At 41.2% G+C, this 18,025-nt stretch overlaps 1 protein-coding gene across 9 annotated transcripts in view; it reads right to left on the minus strand.

Annotated features, from left to right (window-relative positions):
* Positions 1–2,051: 2,051 nt before the first annotated feature.
* PJA2 (praja ring finger ubiquitin ligase 2) overlaps positions 2,052–18,025 on the minus strand; it is a 32,677-nt gene continuing 16,703 nt past the window's right edge. For all 9 annotated transcript variants that reach the window (XM_071581377.1, XM_071581379.1, XM_071581381.1 and 6 more), the window contains 7 exons: positions 16,247–17,231; positions 14,195–14,371; positions 10,674–10,844; positions 7,195–7,303; positions 3,824–3,926; positions 3,409–3,524; positions 2,052–2,193 (listed from right to left, as the gene is read on the minus strand). In XM_071581377.1, the coding sequence (XP_071437478.1) occupies positions 2,119–2,193; positions 3,409–3,524; positions 3,824–3,926; positions 7,195–7,303; positions 10,674–10,844; positions 14,195–14,371; positions 16,247–17,231 (1,736 nt within the window). In that variant the 3' untranslated portion in view covers positions 2,052–2,118. The remainder of the gene's footprint in view (positions 2,194–3,408; positions 3,525–3,823; positions 3,927–7,194; positions 7,304–10,673; positions 10,845–14,194; positions 14,372–16,246; positions 17,232–18,025) is intronic.

The raw sequence follows: 18,025 nt of genomic DNA on the forward strand, positions 1-18,025 counted from the left end.
TGGAGGAAAGGGATGTCATCCTGAGGGGCCTGGACTGGCCTGAGCAGGGGCCAGTGCAAATCTCATGGATTTCAACAAAGCCAAGTGCAAGGTCCTGCACAAGGGCTGGGGCAATCCCAATCCCACAATACAGGCTCATCAGGAAATGGATTAAGCACAGCCCTAAGAAGGACTTTTGGGGTGTTGGATGATGAAAAGCTTGACATGACACAGCACTGTGCACTTGCAGCCCAGAAAGCCAACACATCCTGGCCTGCACCAAAAGCAGGGTAGGCAGCAGGTTACGGGAGGGGATTCTGCCTCTGCTCCTCTCTCATGGAATGCTCTTACTCCAACTGCAGTGCCGTGTACAGCCCTGGAGTCCTCAGCATAACAAAGCCATGGACATGCTCAGGGCTGTAAATGATTAGGGAGCTGGAACACCTCCCCAACAAGGACATGGTGAGAGAGCTTGTGTTGTTCAGCCTTGAGAGGAGAAGGCTCCAGGGAACTCTTAAAGCAGCATTCCAGTATCTAAAAGGGGGCTACAGTATAGGTGAGGAGCAACTTTTTATCAGAAGTCTATGGTAAGGGAAGGGTAATGGTTTTAATTTTTAGATTAGGTATGAGGAAATTCTTTACTGTGAGGGTGGTGAGGCAATGGAACAGGCTGTGCAGAGATGCTGCAGCTGCCCCCGGCATTTAAGGCCAGGCTGGAAGGGGCTGTGAGGAACCTGGTCTCATGGAGTGTCCCTGCCCATGACAAGGGGGTTAGACGTAGGTGATCTGTAAGGTGCATTTCAACCCCAACACTCCAATTCAAACACTTTTCACAGCTTCTATAAACAGCTTTTACGGTTTGTAGGAAGTTATTTTTTAGAGATAAAGAATAATTGCTTTTTGCAGCTTTACTATATTAAAAAAGAAATCTGTTTTCCTCAGTGTTAAATCAAGCACAGAATAAGGAAAGAAGGGGGATAACAGCCTTCTGTCTTGTATAACAAGGAAGGTGTCTGCAAAGTTGTGACTGTTACAAGGCTGCTTATCCAAAACCCTGAGGACTCTCCCTTTGACTTGAAGGGAAGTTCTTTTCACACTACATTAATTGCTTTTGCTATGGCTATTGAGGAAAAAGCTGTTACCTCTATGTCTAATAGCCAAAACAAGTAACTTATCCTTTCAAAACCTGCCAGAAGGTGAATGCTTCCAATGTACGAGTGCATGTATTGACGACATGAACCTTGCAAAGAAACAAGCCTATTTTTCACATTTGCTTATTCTAGTGATCAATGGCTCAACATCTGGAGGGAGAGGGGTGTCAAGTGGTGTCCCTCAGGGGTTCATACTGAGACTAGTGTTATTTCACATTTTCATTAATGACACAGATCAAGTGCACCCTCAGCAAACTCACAGACAACTCTAAGCTGAGTGGCACTGTTGGCCCATCTGAAGGAGGGGGCCACCCAGGGGGACCTGGACAAGCTCAGGAAATGGACCCATTGGAATCTCATGAGGTACAACCGGACCAAGTGCAAGGTGCTGCTCCTGGGTTGGGGCAACACAGGCTAGGGAAAGAACAGATGGAGAGCAGCCCCACAGAGAAGGACCTGGGGTTGCTGGAGGGTGAGAGGTTGGACATGAGCCATCCATGGGCACTCACAGCCCAGACAGCCAAGTGTGTCCTGGGCTGCATCCAAAGCAGGGTGGGCAGCGGGTCCAGGGAGGGGATTCTGCCCCTCTGCTCTGCTCTGGTGAGACCCACCTGCAGTGCTGCATCCAGCCCTGGGGTCCCAGCACAGGAAGGACATGGAGCTGTTGGAGTGAGTCCAGAGAAGGTCATCAAGATAGTCAGGACACCCCATCCTGGAGGTGATCAGTGCCAGGCTGGATGGACCTCTGAGCAACCTGGTTAAGTGAAAGGCATTCCTGTCCATGACAAGGGGGTTGAAACTCAATGATCTTTGAGGTGTCTTCCTACCCAAACTGTTCTGTGCTTTTATGTTAATATTTTATAAAGAATAGCTTTTGCATTATAATTAAACAGGCAAAATTTACATTTTTACTTTGGTGGCAGATTTTATTTCAGACTCCAGTTTGAAGGTCCTGTAGCACTGCAAACAGAAGATGCTGAACCATCAGTTAACGATAAGTGTCATCAGCTTTCTCAGGACACACAGGAGCAAGCACATGGCGACAAACGGGGCATGTTCCTGACTACAAAAAGAGAAGAAAATACCAGGTCATTGCACAGTTTGCATACAATGCTACTGCAAAGCTAAAAGTTATTACTTATAAAGTACTTAGTGTCTTCACGATAGCACTGTCTTGGATTGACTGGATAGCTACGTGGAACCAGGAGACAGCTCACAGAAACTCAGAAGACAGACTTGTTTTGCTTTTAAATTAGTTACACAGAAAATGCATCAGATTTACTTCAAGATTTTCTTCAAAGCATTGATGTTACAGGTGGCATTATTTTTTTTTTTGAGGCAAGGATTAAAGATCAGTTAGGTACAGCCCAAATGTAACAGGCAGTATTTTGTTCTAGTTTTCAGCAAGAACAGTTTACTGTGACAGTAGAAAAAAGGCAATATGTGTAAAAGAAGCAAAATCAACATGGTAATCAAGTCAACACTACCAAGATAAAAAAGAATTATAAACCCACCAACTCTCCATGCTACAGATGTTCTGATATGACCTTCCTAGTGGGATCAATCAATTCCTTATGCTCTTGAGAAAATGATTTTATACCATAGGCTCACTGAGAACTAGGAAGTCCAGGCTCATATTGCACATAAAGGAGAATGCAAGTGCAAGGACAAAAGCCGCACCAGTTCATTAATTACAGTTGTTTTAGTCTAGTTTCAATATGATGCAAGCCTTTTTAAGACATTTGGAAGGAAATGGAAAAATTATGAAAATTAAATCTAATGCAATATAGAATTACTAAACACCACTTTAAAAAGTTAATCTACAAGCATTTCAGTATTTCTCCTGCCAGTCTTACCTGTTGTCATAAATGGGCCTGACATTGTGGCAAGACAGAGCAGAGTGCTCTTCTCAGGGAATACCAACCTACCTTCTTTACTTTGAGGTACAAATACAGTAAAGAAAGCTTTTTGTGTACCAAAACAAGTCAGAGCTCATCCACGTCTTTGATTCTTATTAAGAGCAAAACCTGCTTCCTTACAAAAATATCCCCTCTATTCAAAAACTTGCCCTTCAAGTACTAATAAATTTCTTTCCTCACTTGCATAGAATTTGGTTCCATAATGCATAAATGAAGCAGCCAAGTATTTCTTGGTCTTTTCCCCCCATGTTACCAAGAAATTCAAAGTTGTTCTTCCCCAAGAAAAAGGCACATAATACACAACCCCCTACAAACCCCCCCACCAGTCCTGTAGTACTTACTCTTTCTGTAGTACTTACTCTCTGCAACCAAAGCGTTACACAAGATTTGTGAAACAAATGATGACAGGGTAGCTCTGCTACGTATTCACCTCTCACATATTCACTGTAACAGATTGTACAACACTGCTCTTGACCTAAACCCACAAGGAAGAAAAAGCGTTATTATCTTGTTTTGTATCTACAGATGAGCTCAAATTAAAATTCATATGTTATCAAGAGTATCACTAATAGTTAAAAAATACAATCACACTATCACCAGTTTTCCAAACTGATCAAAATTATACTTAAGTCTGATTCAAGGTTCAAAAAGCTCTTAGAACAGCATTGCACAGTAAGCATGTTCAACTAATGTATCTATAGTATTACAGAAAGCTGTTCTTACAAACTTTGTGGAAATTACTTTTTCATAATTTTTCCAAACCATTGCATTCACCTGTGATGGGAATCATTGGCAGACAATCTATAGTTTCTTTAGTAGCTGGTGGATGAGTCTGTTCAACATCAAAGGCAAGAGACTCCAACTGTGCCAGAGCAGTCTGAAAGGGGCGAGCAGAGACCAAGTTCCCTTACTCACAAATGCAAAATTTCATATAAAAACAAACAAGCAAGAAAAGGAATCCAATTCTAATGGTATTACTTTCTTAAATGGAAGTTGTATCTGTCAGACTAATCATTACATCATTTCTGTTTCTGTAATGAATGAGATGAAACTGAAGGTCAAAACTGTAATGCCTTGGTTTTTAGGCCTTCTTACAGTATGAGGACAGTCACAACTTAATCTCTAATGAACATTTATTAATTTTATAAAGTTACAGGAATGGCAGCAACTTGAAAACGCAACAGAGCTTGCCAATATAAAACTGTCCCTGTGCTTTGCTTTGTGAAAATAAAGGCCTTATTAATGTTTCCTGGTTTCAACTGTTGAATTACTCAGGTACAAACAAAAATATTAAGTACCTTGGCTCCACTCCCAAGGTAAGCTTCCAGAAATAAACATAAATTAAAAAACCAAACAAAAACCCTCCCAAAACCTCCAAAAACCCCAACCAAATAAATAAAAAAACCCCAAACAATAAGAAAAACAACAACACCACAAAAAAACCCCCCAGACCTCCAAAAACTAGGATCCACAGAGATGTTTTTCATCTTAAGACAGACAATGTTTGGAATTAACTTTGGTTTGAACTTAAGCTTTTCACTACACAAAAATCTTTAAGGTTCCAAGGCTATAGCAAGTATATTTGACATTTACATCATACATTCAATGTAAGGCACAGACAGGATATCCAGTAGGAGGGAAAAAAAAAGAACTCAGAATATTTGGTTTTATTTGCTGAGAAATGTACTAGATATACCTGTTTGAACAGCAAACTGAAACTGAAGAGCCAAGAACACAGGGTTCACATCCTGAATCAATCAGTCATACCCCTCAAGTACAACTACTTACTGCCCTAATCAGCTTCCAAGTTATTTATTCTACAGGCCATAAAACTCTCTTGGTAAGAAGTGTAAGATCCAGAAATCTACAAAGTTAAGGGAAATCCTGGGACAGTTATCCCTACTGCAGTGTGAAATCGCTCTGCAAAACAGGTACACCAGCCCAATGTGACAGCCTAAAACCAGTTCTGCTGCAGCAGAAAACACTACCTCACTGACATAAAGATGATTTTGGTGTTCGTAATGTTTTTTTGTGACAACTGCAATGGTCTGAGAATAAACTTTAGGTAAAAAACCTATGCTTAATTAGATTAACTATTATAGCTGGAAAAATTGTCTAAGATCCCAGGCAGACAGAAGGATGCAATATCACCTACATGTCAAACCTCTGTCTATATCCAGTATTTCTCAGACAGAAAACATTGTATTCCTTGCTTTTGAAACCTATACCAAAGAAAGGTGGACCACACCTTGAGTGTTGTGTTCAGTTCTGGGCCCCTCAGTTCAGGAAAGATCTTGAGGGGCTGGAGCGGGTCCAGAGAAGAGCAACGAGGCTGGAGAAGGGACTGGAGCACAAGTGCTGTGGGGAGAGGCTGAGGGAGCTGGGCCTGTTCAGCCTGGAGAAGAGGAGAGGAGGCTCAGAGGTGACCTCAGCACTGCCTAGAACTACCTGAAGGGAAGTTCTGGCCAGGTGGGGGTTGGTCTCTTCTCCCAGGCACTCAGCAATAGGACAAGGGGGCACGGGCTCAAGCTCTGCCAGGGGAAATTGAAGTTGGGGATCAGAAAAAACTTCTTTCCAGAGAGAGTGCTCAGGCATTGGAATGGGCTGCCCAGAGAGGGGGTGGATTCCCCATCCCTGGAGGTTTTTAACCTGAGATTGGCCGTGGCACTGAGTGCCATGATCTGGTAAAGGGACTGGAGTTGGACCAAGGGTTGGACTTGATGATCTTGGAGGTCTTTTCCAACCCAAGCCATTCTATGGCTTTATAATTCTAAAGGAGGAGGTCAACATGTTCTGTAGTTGTGGGTTTTGTTGATGTACTGAGAACCAGCAGCCATGAAAGAGACAAGAATTTTCCCTATACAACTTCAAAATACTGCTTGTACAATAAGGATATCAACAGACCTTTTCCACATTAATAAGCAGTTCTGAAGTGTCTCTGGGTGAGTGATACCAACAAGATCCTACACAGCTGGAGAACCACCTATGGTGCTTGATCAGGAATGATGATGACCTCCCACACACTTTAGGGAGTGCACAATACCTGGAAATTGCATGGCTGCCAATTTCAGCAAACAGCCCTTCCACCTTCTTGGAAAGTACCCACAAAGCCTATTCACAAAATCGTTGATTTTGCACATATCCATGGAAAAAATCCATGCCATTATCTATGACTTTTCCACTGTCTGCCAGCTCCAGAAAGCATTTCAAAGTGCCCTTGGTATTTTGTCTGCAAGCACAGCATGACATACAGCCTGCCCTGTTCACCTCTTTAAAGTAGGTGTGAGTAGTCAAACTGTCCCTTGCTGCCCTAAATTTATGTCACCCACAAAACATTCAATTCAGTTGTTGTAACACCATATTTATTATATGTCCACACATCATTTAACTCTTATTTTGACAAATACCCTGCAGGGAAGATTTCTGGCAGTGCAAGAATTGTCGCATTGCATCAAATTGGATTTCAGGTAGCTCTGTATTCACTCTGACATTGACCAACACAGAAAAGACAAAGATCATCACCATTCTGGTTCTTGATAAGAAATGCTTGGGTCTATCCAAAATTAGACAGATCAAATAGGATTAGAACAAGGTAAAGACAAAAGGCTTTTTTCTTTAGGGTGGTTTGTTTGTCTGATTGGGGTTTTTTTGTTTGTTTGTTGCTGTGGTTTGGGTTTTTTTTTTATTTAAAACACACAGCATCAACACAGTCAAACACAGAAAAGTCTTCTACTGATATATAAAAATGAGACACTCAAACTCAAAAAATAAAAGTTGGGACAATTCACAGGCACAGATCAAAGTATAAGTTTTCCTTAGTTATGCAGAGTATTTGGCCAAATTCTTTAGAGTAAATTAAATGGCATATGTTTATACTGGTAGAAATCAGTAACTTTTACTCCTTTAAAAGGAAACAAATACATATTTAAAAGGAGTAGGCACTGATCAATGACTTCTTGCAGTACATCATTTAAAAGAACTTTCAACATTTATTTTCAGATTCACAGACCTGAAAGCTCAAGCTAACACAGGGAAGAATTTTCCCTGATTCCACTTTTTTTTCAGATTATGCTGAAAAAGGATTCAATAATAAACATTTACATTACAACATCACTGATATAAGACCACCAAAAATACTTTAATACCTCCACAGCTTCTAAGCGTCCCTCCAGTGTCATAAATGTGAGAAGTTGATGTTCCAGGTAAGGAACGTTTTGAGCAAGTCCTATGCCATCACCAAACTCCTCAAGTACTCTGAAAAACATGAGTTAGGAAACAAGGTCTTAATTTCAAAATAAATAGTAGCAACTATTAGCTTTTCAAAGAAAATTAGTAGCAATGAGGGCCAGGTACATCAAATTACTGCACATCACTGTCAATAACTGCCAGACATCCAGCCCACTCCCCTACCTCAACTGGACAGGCCTGTAAATTACATTAAAAGCTCATGGGTCAAAATAAACACAGGGAGATCAGTCATCAAGCACCACTACAGGCTTAGCTTAAGGAAAACCTTAATTTAAACCAGATGGTCTTTTTATGTTCATTTCAATTTAGGCTGCTCTGTGATTGTATGAATTTACTGCCAAAAGAAATGGGTTTGGATGGTGAGAAGTAAAGACAAAAATCAAAACACCTTCTCCTTTGCCCTCCTTTTATTTCCAAGCTCAACTTCCCCCCTTCATGCTGGACTCCTCTGTGTCCCTATCCCAAGCAGGGTGGAGAGATGGGGAGTGGGGGTTGTGGTCAGTCCATGGTAGCTCCTCTCTGCAATTCCTTCCTCCTCACACTGTCTCCCTGCTCCAGTGTGGGGTCTGTCCCACAGGCTGCTTTTCTTCACTGTCTTCACTGCTGCAGCATGGGCTCCCCACAAGCACAGTTCCTTCAGCAAATCCCTATCTGTCCTACCAGGGTCTTCTCCAGGCGGAGGAGGAGGATCTCTTCTCCAGCACCTGTAACACCACCTCCCCCTTCTTTCCTGACCTTGGTGTCTTCCCCTTCTTTCCTGACCTTGGTGTCTGCAGGGTTGCTTCTCTCACACCACCATCACTTCTGTCTTACCCTCTGCTGTCCAGCAATTTTTATCCTTCCTTAAGTAATAGAATCATAGAATTGATTGGGTTGGAAAAGACCTCCGAGATCATCCAAGTCCAACACTTGGTTCAACTCCAGTCCCTTTACCAGATCATGGCACTCAGTGCCACGGCCAAGCTCAGGTTAAAAACCTCCAGGGATGGGGAATCCACCCCCTCTCTGGGCAGCCCATTCCAATGCCTGAGCACTCGCTCTGCAAAGAATTTTTTCTGCTCTCCAACTTCAATTTCCCCTGGCAGAGCTTGAGCCCATGCCCCCTTGTCCTATTGCTGAGTGCCTGGGAGACCAACCCCCACCTGGCCAGAACTTACCTTCAGGTAGTTCTAGACAGTGCTGAGGTCCCTTCTGGGCCTCCTCTTCTCCAGGCTAAATAGTCTCCCAGAGCCACCATTCCATGGTGGGTCCACTGGAGCCAGCCAGATCCAGCCAGATCCAGCTGTATATCTCACATGGGTGGCCCCAGCTCCTCCTCAGAGGCTGCTCTGCACTCTGGTCCCAGCACTGAAGTGCCACACTCCAGGCATTACATACTTTGGAACATCCCAAGGGGAATTTTTACTGTGAAAGGGCACAAGTTCAGCTAACAAGTTTCATGTGTATGCTGTTAAGGTCGTTTTACATCATGTGTCACAGTTCATGCCTTGGCAGCATCTCTGAGTTCTGTTTTCAACATTTGGAAATCGTATCTTAAAGTGAGCCCAAACAAAATCACGTTCAGATCTGTCTATGTTCAACAGAAAAAAAAAACCTTAGCAGATGATTAGCATCTTCCTTCCTAGTTTTAGTAATCAGGAATCTTACCAAGGTTAATCTGCAACATTTAAAAACTATGGTTTTGTCCTATCATAGTATTTCATTGCTGACTTACTGCCTGACAGTGCAAGAACACGTGCCTTACTTTTAGTTTGGACTCTCATGTATTAGTTAGACCTCGCTGTGCCTTTCCGTGATACAACTTCACAAGGAGAAGATACCAGTGCATTTGGTATGTCTGGACTGTAGTTTATATTTTAATAAGCAAAAGAGAGGAGGTGTTAAGTCTCTAACTGGAAAGCCCTCTGTCTAGTTCACTCTTATTTTAAAACAAACACTTTTTCTAGGATCAGGTTGTGGATGTGGCTCAAATCACCTTATTCCTGGTATTTGCATCATTTTTGTAATGAATTATTGCAATATTCTTCAGTAATCTAATGACAGCAAATTGAGTGAAGAACTCAAAATTATTATAATATTAGGTAATTGCATGGCATTTCAAAGAGAAACAAAACAGGCTTATAATGTCTAACCTACACCAGTTTTAAAGGAGAAAAAGACCAATTATAAAATAGGACTGACCTGAATGCTGATTACATTTATATTGCTTTACTTCTGTTACACTGTCACTTGAAAATTAATTATACTTACCATCTTGAAAATGAATTGAAAATGTATAGCCATCCCTTGAATATTTAGGGCACCAGAATTTTCTCAAATCACAGACTAAAGTAGCAAATCTACATTGCTTTTGCTTTAGTTTGGAATTATAATGTAAATTCTCTCCCTGCCACTAACTGCCCATGCCAGTAGATAACAAAAAGAAGTAGTTAACTGCTACCAGCTTCTTCTTGATCATTTGGGTGGGGGGCAGGCTGTCTCTTTTGTTTTTGGGGACATTTCCATTTTTAGCTCGGCTGAACGCAGGAGCAGTGTGTGTGTGCTGCTGAGGAGGGAAGCTCCTGCTCCTCGCTGCTGCTTTTTGGCAAGCTGGTTCCTTTTTCCTTGCCACGGCTGTTCTCCTGGTTTGGATTGTGGCCCTGGTCACCGCTCCGGTCTCACCGCTGTCTGCAGTGTCGTGGCCTGCCCGCCCCGGCTGCAGCAGTGACCCAAGAGAGAGAGAAGGCACAGCAGCTTCCCAGGACACACTGCGGTTCTCCGCTTCCAGCTTTCCTTCTTCGTTTGGGACAAGGGACACAGAGGGAGAGACAGAATTCATCTAAGTGCTCACCGCTCGTCTGTCTCACTGGAGAGGGACTGGGAGCTCACCCTGCAGCCAGCCGGGCTGTGACAAAGACACTGCCTATAACTTTGCTCCAGCAGGAAACCTGCCGGTTTGGGGGTTGTTCTCTTTTGTTTTTTTTCTTGTGGTGTTGGGGAAGCAGTTTGCTCTGGTCTGTTTACAGTTATATCTATACCTACATATCTATATCTATATCTACAGATATAGATATCTCAGTTAAGAACAGTTATCCTCATATCCATTTTCAGATTAAAGTTCCTTTTCTTAAATTCGATAAAGAGTGGTGTGATTGTTGTGGAGGAATCCTCTCCTCCGTTTGTGGGTAAACATTTTGGTTTTTCCCCCAAACCTAGACATCTTTTCTCTCATTAGAAGACACAGCACTTGAAGTACCTTAAACCTTAAAACTAAGATTGAAAGCCTTTGAAATAGCTGCATACTGATAACAATGAGTACTTCTGACATCCTACATAAAAAGCAAAACAGTAACTACAAAACCTCAGAAATTAAGGCAGGCAGCTATCAAATGCATACCTCCAGTCCACATCCAGGTCTTCACTCACACTGGAGTCATCCTCAGTGTTGTTATTTTCATTCAACAGGAAGAATCCAGAATGCATAAAATCATTAATTGGATAGTTTTCTTCATCACTGCTACTTTCTACTTCTTCTCGGTACTGTAAGGAAAAAATCTCACCTTCTTCCCTTCAAATAAATAAAATAAATGATAAAAGCTAAGAGAATTTACAAACACATGTGAGCAACAAAAGCTAAACTTACTACAAGGACTAAAGAGACATGTTTCCTAGACAGCAGAGTCTCAGAATAAGACCTGAAGATTTGCCATAAAAATTCAAGAAACTCATGGTGGTATCACCTCCAGAGTCAGAATCTAGGGATGCAGGAAGGATTTTTGATTTACACATTTTATACACTTTAGGAACACAGTAGCTGTAGCAAAGTAGATCTAGTTGGTTAATACTTCTAGCAGCTTGAGTGTAATGTCCTTCTATTGCTACCCCTGTCCCAGAACAGGGAGCTCAAACTGCTTAGTTGTTTTAGTCTTTTATTCCAAGGTAGAAGGTTGAAGATTATCAAAAGGAGACAAACATGGGCAGAGTGACCCAGAAGACAGAACACTGGAAGAGCTCCAGAAGCCTGAGGAAGAGGAGGACTGATGAAGAGGAGGTCTCACCGATGCCAGACTCATATCCTGAGGGGGTGGAACAGGGGTGGGACGGGGGCAGGAAAAAGGCTGAACTGGAGATGTGTAAAATAATGGTTGGATGGCTCATATTATAAAAGCCATGGAAATCAGAGCTTGCCCATACGCGCATCAATGTATTCCTGGGTGAGCCTGGGTGCTCAGTAAAGTCACTACCCTCTTATCTCCTACCAAAATTTGTCTTGGATTCTTTTTAACAGACTTTTCAGGCATCACTGGAACACCCACGGGTCCATGGCAAAGCTGTTTGTCTAATGCTCAAGGCCAGAAGTACAGTCAGCACTTGCTTTGCATTTTTCCTACTACAGGCAGCATTCTTTAACAGCTAGTCAGTTTGGTACTAAACATTTTCTCATACAAGTTCCTAAAGCCACTAAAGACTGTCTTGACACTGTGGAACATTCTTCATGACCGAATGCAATGCAAAGAGCTACTGCTTGCAAGATAACCTATTTGCATAACGAGAAAGTATCATTTAATTCCTGGATATTCTAGAGGAGCATGAGTCACCTGGATGTTTAGTTAGAGCCACTGGGCTGTGAGTCCCACTTTCCCTATAAAAAGGAAAAAACCCAGCAATCACATTAAAAATGCACACATCTGGAGGCTGTTCACATCAAAGAAAGCTAAAGAGTACACAGCTCCATTGTTGTTCTGAAAGAGATGAGTTTCCATGAAGTTTGCATAAAGTCACACAAATTCTCCAAACCGCAAGGGACAGCAATACTAAAAAGGCAGTAACAGCAAACTGAACCACTTGGCAACAGGTGTTGTCAGCCTAAGAGTAGAAGAAGCTGAAAGAACACTTAGGTGTGGCTTTATACAGACACAAACCAAAGTCAGTATTAGATGTTTAGGAAAAAAACACAAACACAACTTCCTTGGTTATATATAGTGACAGTTTTTGCCTTGCAGATACAGTTTAAAAAGAAGTGAATGACTGGAAAAATCAGTAAATTACATGGCAAGCAAGTAATTTAAGTTTACTTTAATCACCAACAGGCTGCAGAAAATAAGGAGCATCACCAGAATAGCAGAAGCAATAAAGCAAAGAGATGGAGAAGTGATTTCAAGGAGGACTAGGCAGTACCAGAAGATGTTTCTGTAACATTTAACAATTAACTTTCATAATCTGGCTTTTTAAACTCAGCATATCAAGTCTATTAACCACATGGACACTACACGACAATGTGTTCTCATTATTTTGGTGTCTTTCATTAAATAGAATTGTTTCTATGAAATGCTGTTTTCCCCCAACTGGACATTGTCTTGGGTTGAGCTGGCAGAACGCCAACTGCCCAACACAGAGGGTTAGAGACTTTTTCCTCCTACTACTGAGAAAAAGAGAAAAGAAAAAAAACTTAGAAACTTAAACCAGTTTATACTTAAACTAACTATATACTATTTATACAGAAAAGATAAAATTACAGGCAAACTACAATATAACAGACACTTACACAAGGTAGAAATAACAAGAAATAACTCCCCATTAAGAACAGAAGCCATCACTCCAGATCCATAAGCATCTCAAAAGACACCCAGCAAGAAACAGAAAGTGTAACAACAACATGTTTCTACTTGCCTGAAACTAAAACAAAATACAATGTAGCAGCAGCACGAGCAAGGCCCAAGACAGCAAAGCTGCATAAGCAGGTCTTGCCTCTACTGCAGACAGGACAGAACTAACTGAACACTTCCTACTCTTGTATTTGTATCTCAGGTTTGCGTCATCTGGTACGAAATATTTCTTTGGTTGCTTAAGTCAGGTGATACTTGTTTCTCCTAATCTATCAAAGAATCATAGAATGAATTGGGTTGGAAAAGACCTCTAAGATCATCAAGTCCAGCCCTTGGTCCAACTCCAGTCCCTTTACCAGATCATGGCACTCAGTGCCACGGCCAATCTCAGGTTAAAAACCTCCAGGGATGGGGAATCCACCCCCTCTCTGGGCAGCCCATTCCAATGCCTGAGCACTCTCTCTGGAAATAATTTTTTTCTGATCTCAACTTCAATTTCCCCTGGCAGAGCTTGAGCCCGTGCCCCCTTGTCCTATTGCTGAGTGCCTGGGAGAAGAGACCAACCCCCACCTGGCCAGAACTTCCCTTCAGGCAGTTCTAGGCATTCCTGAGGTCACCTCTGAGCCTCCTCTCCTCTTCTCCAGGCTGAACAGGCCCAGCTCCCTCAGCCTCTCCCCACAGCACTTGTGCTCCAGTCCCTTCTCCAGCCTCGCTGCTCTTCTCTGGACCCACTCCAGCCCCTCAATCTACGCAGATTCTCTGAGACTGCTAATTTGAGGCCTAGCTAAAACTGCCATAACATACCTACAACTACTCAGACTGTTGTAATGATTGTTGCTGGCACAGAATAGATCTTACTCTGTGCAGTGGCCCATGGATGCCCAGTTACTGCTGATGTCAGAAGCTACAGGAAGTCAGCCAATTAAATAAAGCCATACCCTTCTCGAGGGCAGTCCCCTGGTGTAAAGGAGAGCACTCTGGACTCTGAATCCCAAGGACCTGAGTTCGAGTCTCAGTGGGACCGTCCCCTGGCAGTTCAATCCCTCCCTGCCATCCCATCCCATCAGATCTGGGATGCTCAGTAGGGTCAGCCCTGCTCAGTACCGGGGGCTGTGACAGTCCCAAGGACTTCCCTGTCACTGTCCAAGCTCGCTCGGCCGTGGCAGATGAACCTCAGGACTGAAATGGTGGGGCCAGTTCTGTGCACGCTGAGCCTCATCTAAAACATCCACTGCGCAGGCTGGAAGGGCACGTGGGGAGAGCCCTGCCCAAATCTGCGTTCCCAAAGTCTGGCCATACAATACATACATACCCTTCAGCGAAACAGAAGTCTCTGTTCTCTTTCACACCAGCACTGCTGCTCTGCACTTCATGTGCCTCCCTGACAGGGTCAGTCTCCCAGCTCTCATCACTCAAGGACTGCTCTTGTTCCGTGGCAGTAAAATAGGCAGGCACAGCTGTAGCCCATTCTCCATCACTAAATTCCGAGCTGCCATTTAAAACAAGAAACAGGGTATGAATTTAAACACTGCTTTGGGGGAAGGAAAACAAACACAAGCATTCTGTGATTTCCTACTTGTCCATCAACATTGCACTCAATATAGACAATTATTTTTTCCCCCAAGAGAAATTAATTTTGTGCTATTTATAGATGTATTACACATCAAGTACACATAAAGAGCTGATTTAGAAAAAAAATCAGTCTCTAAGAAAAAAATTCAAGAATTCTGCCCATCATACTCTGCAAACTGTTTTGTTCTTCCCTCTCCACATTTGCAGAGTACATGAATAAAGAACAGAAATACAGGCCCACTATACAAATTTTTCTCCCAGAAGACAAAAACACCATCAGTGACACTGAGAACGCCAGTGCTTGATTAACAAATAATAAGCAATGTTGACCTTCCCTCTCAGCCAAAAAACACTTACAGTAAAAGCTCTCACAACATATAAAGTATAGAGAATGATACCTTTTCTTTTTGACCATAGAAAGTACAGTGGATGACTTACTGAAATTGTATCATTCACTGGCCCAAACAGATAAATGGCAGGGAGTTTTTTCAAGTACAATTTGCTCAGTCACCACATAGAAAAGGGCAGCAAATACCACGTTTTGGGCAGCTTAAACAAAACAGTAACAGCAGCAGAATCGCAGGCAGGATGAACCACTGCTACCATTGGTAACACCACTTAGAAAGTTCACTCAATACAGTGCCAGCTGACACTTACTGAAATTCAAAATATAGTCAAGTAGCCATGTCACTTCACAAAGTTAGGGAAAACAAATATGTGAACAACAAAGATGCTTAACAGAGCACAATTTTATACAGCAATACTCAACACCTGCAGCTCAGTTTTCAATCTGCTAAAAACAGTATGTCCAGGTGTACTAAAGTTACCTCCCTACCCTCCTTATATCTCATATGATAAGTACATGCCAATAAGAACTATTTAATGAATTACAAGTACTTCTGAAAAACTGCACATTACACACTGTGAATGCTACAATAATAAAGAAGTTCCACAGATTACATGTAAGCATTTTAATTTGAGGCAGGAATGTATTTTTTTATCATCACAATTTTGATGACTAAGGAAAGTGATGGAAATGAGAATATTCATTAACTTTGGGCTATTTTAATGGATTACTTTACAACAGAAACAATACCTATTATAAAATTCTGACATGTAGTCTAATGCATCTGATATTGCATCAACTAAAGGTGAACACTAACATCTTAGAACTCTTTGTTTTGTTTGGTTCTTTGGCTTTTGGTTGGAAGTTTAGTTGCTTGTTTTGAATTTATTTTGTTTGGTCATTTTTTAATATATATTTTAAAATATTATCTATAGGACTACGGGAATTTCTGTAATTATTAAGTTACTTTGGACACACCTTTCAGTCTGAAGAATTTCCATTAAAAAAGGGATTATGAGCATTACAAGATACTACAAGGGAGAACAATTCCTTTCAAAAGGCTGGAGACAAGAACATATATAAGCTGCCACACAGAATACTGAGATTTGATGGCAAAAACCCCAAATGCTGAAAAGAGTAAGTCTTGAAGGGAACTTTCAAAGACCCATAATTTGTTAAAACTATGCTGATAAGGCTTTCCTACTCTACCCTCCAACTGTTCAGTAAAAATAAAATAAACAAGTAATCTTCCTTAGTGGCAAGATGGTCTGACCCTAGACATATGGAAAGGCTTTTTATACTACCAGAAGACTGAAGAACTGAAAGAAAATGTTACTTGATCAGAAATGCCTCATGTTTTCACGTCCCATTTGCTGACATTATTCAGTTTTACACATTATTCACACATAAAATTCAACACTGAAAGATATAAAAATGAAATTTTACCTATCTTCATTTTCGTGGGATATGAAGTAGTGTCTGTTGCAGTTTTCCAACTCATCCCAAAAAGTGCTACCATCTAGAACACTTTTTTGCTTTTGAGCTGCTGCATTTTCTCTTAGGTCTCTTTCTGTATTCTTTTCATCACTGTAGACACTTGAGAGAAAGAATGCTCCAGAACTTATTTCTTCTCTGTCTCTTAAGGGACCCTCAGGATGGCACTGCTGGACATCAGCAATTCGAGTTCTGGTCCAGGAACCACTTTCCTCTTCATTGTCATTAGGGAGATGCTCTTCTGTCTCCAGCTCATTTGCAGTATTTTCTTTTCTAATTTTAGGCCTCACTACTGGCTCTGATGAGTTTTCTGGGTCGCTCTTTCCAACATGCACTGTCTGTTTTATCTGCTGTGTTTCACAACTGATACAACACAAGTTATTTTTTGGTATAGCTTCATCTTCAGTAGATTTAACTGTCCCACTGTTGGGATATGCTAAAGGCATTGATCCCACTTCTTCACAACTTTCTCTAGAAACACCGTGGTTGTGAGCAGACAGTTTTAAGTCAATAAGAGACTCCACCTCTTTCCCATATTGAGAAAGGATGTTATCTGTATTTCCCTGAATTATACCTGCTGCTTCTTTTAGCCAAGAGTACTTGTCTTGACCATCATCTTCCTCTCCATCACTGCTATCTGGCTCATAGGAGTCAATGTTTACAAACCCAATTCCATTCTTACCATTCAAATCATTACACCTTTCAGACAGGTATTCTGCAAAGTCCTCAGAATTTTCATAAGGATCCATAAAGTTCTGTGAGATTTGGTTGCCTTTTGGACCATCACAAACTACAGAAAACAGTGGTGTGTTTGCTTGGGAAGTTTGGCTCAATTCATTTTGGCAAGTGGGTTCACCAGTCCCAGCATTTTCTGACAAAGGCTGATCTAATAAAGCAGCAGAAACTTGAACCAATGATCTGGAACTTTCATAGAAAGCTGTAAGAAAGAATGCATTGGAATAATCAAAAACAACAGAAATATTCTCATCTACAACACCTCATTAAAAAGAAAGGATAATTTACTAGGACGCAGTGCAAAGTGACAGACAGAAACATTTATCAGAGATGCAGTCATTCTTCACTAATATATTTCCTTTCTCATTTATACAAACTAAGCCTATAGAAATAGACCTAAATTATACAATTCCAGCTAAGGATAAGATAGGAAAAAAAGTATTAAAGAAACATGCTCATAAGCAGAATTTTTATACTATTTACATAAAAGGGAACCATAAGGTAACAGGAAAACTCAAAAGACATTTCTCTCCACATTGGACTATTCATTCATTAACTGGCTAAATGTGCCTTCTGCCACACTCAGATAAAGCCACTCATTGCTACTATAAATTACATACTAAGAGCACTGTATTTTATGTGCAGTTTTGAGTGCAATTCCACATTAGAATAAAATAACAGCAGGGCTGAATGCAATATTGCAATTAATAGCTGCATCATTAGAAATGCAGTTTAGTTATTATACACTAGAACACCTCTTGCAAAACAGGACAGGAAAAGATCAAATTTAGCAGCAAGAATTAAAGAAGGTAAAACCACATATACTGCTGCTACCACAAAATCAGTCCTTTATTCAAGTAGTTTGTAAACTCCTATCCAAGGTAATAGTCCAATCTATCCTTGAACATACAGTGGTTTGCGTAACTTGAAAGTATTTAGAGATTTAGAAACTTACCTACAAAAAAGAAAATTAGAAAAAAATTCTCAGCTCTCATC

The sequence above is a fragment of the Pithys albifrons genome, chromosome Z (genome assembly GCF_047495875.1).
Source record: "Pithys albifrons albifrons isolate INPA30051 chromosome Z, PitAlb_v1, whole genome shotgun sequence".
Lineage (NCBI taxonomy): Eukaryota > Metazoa > Chordata > Aves > Passeriformes > Thamnophilidae > Pithys > Pithys albifrons.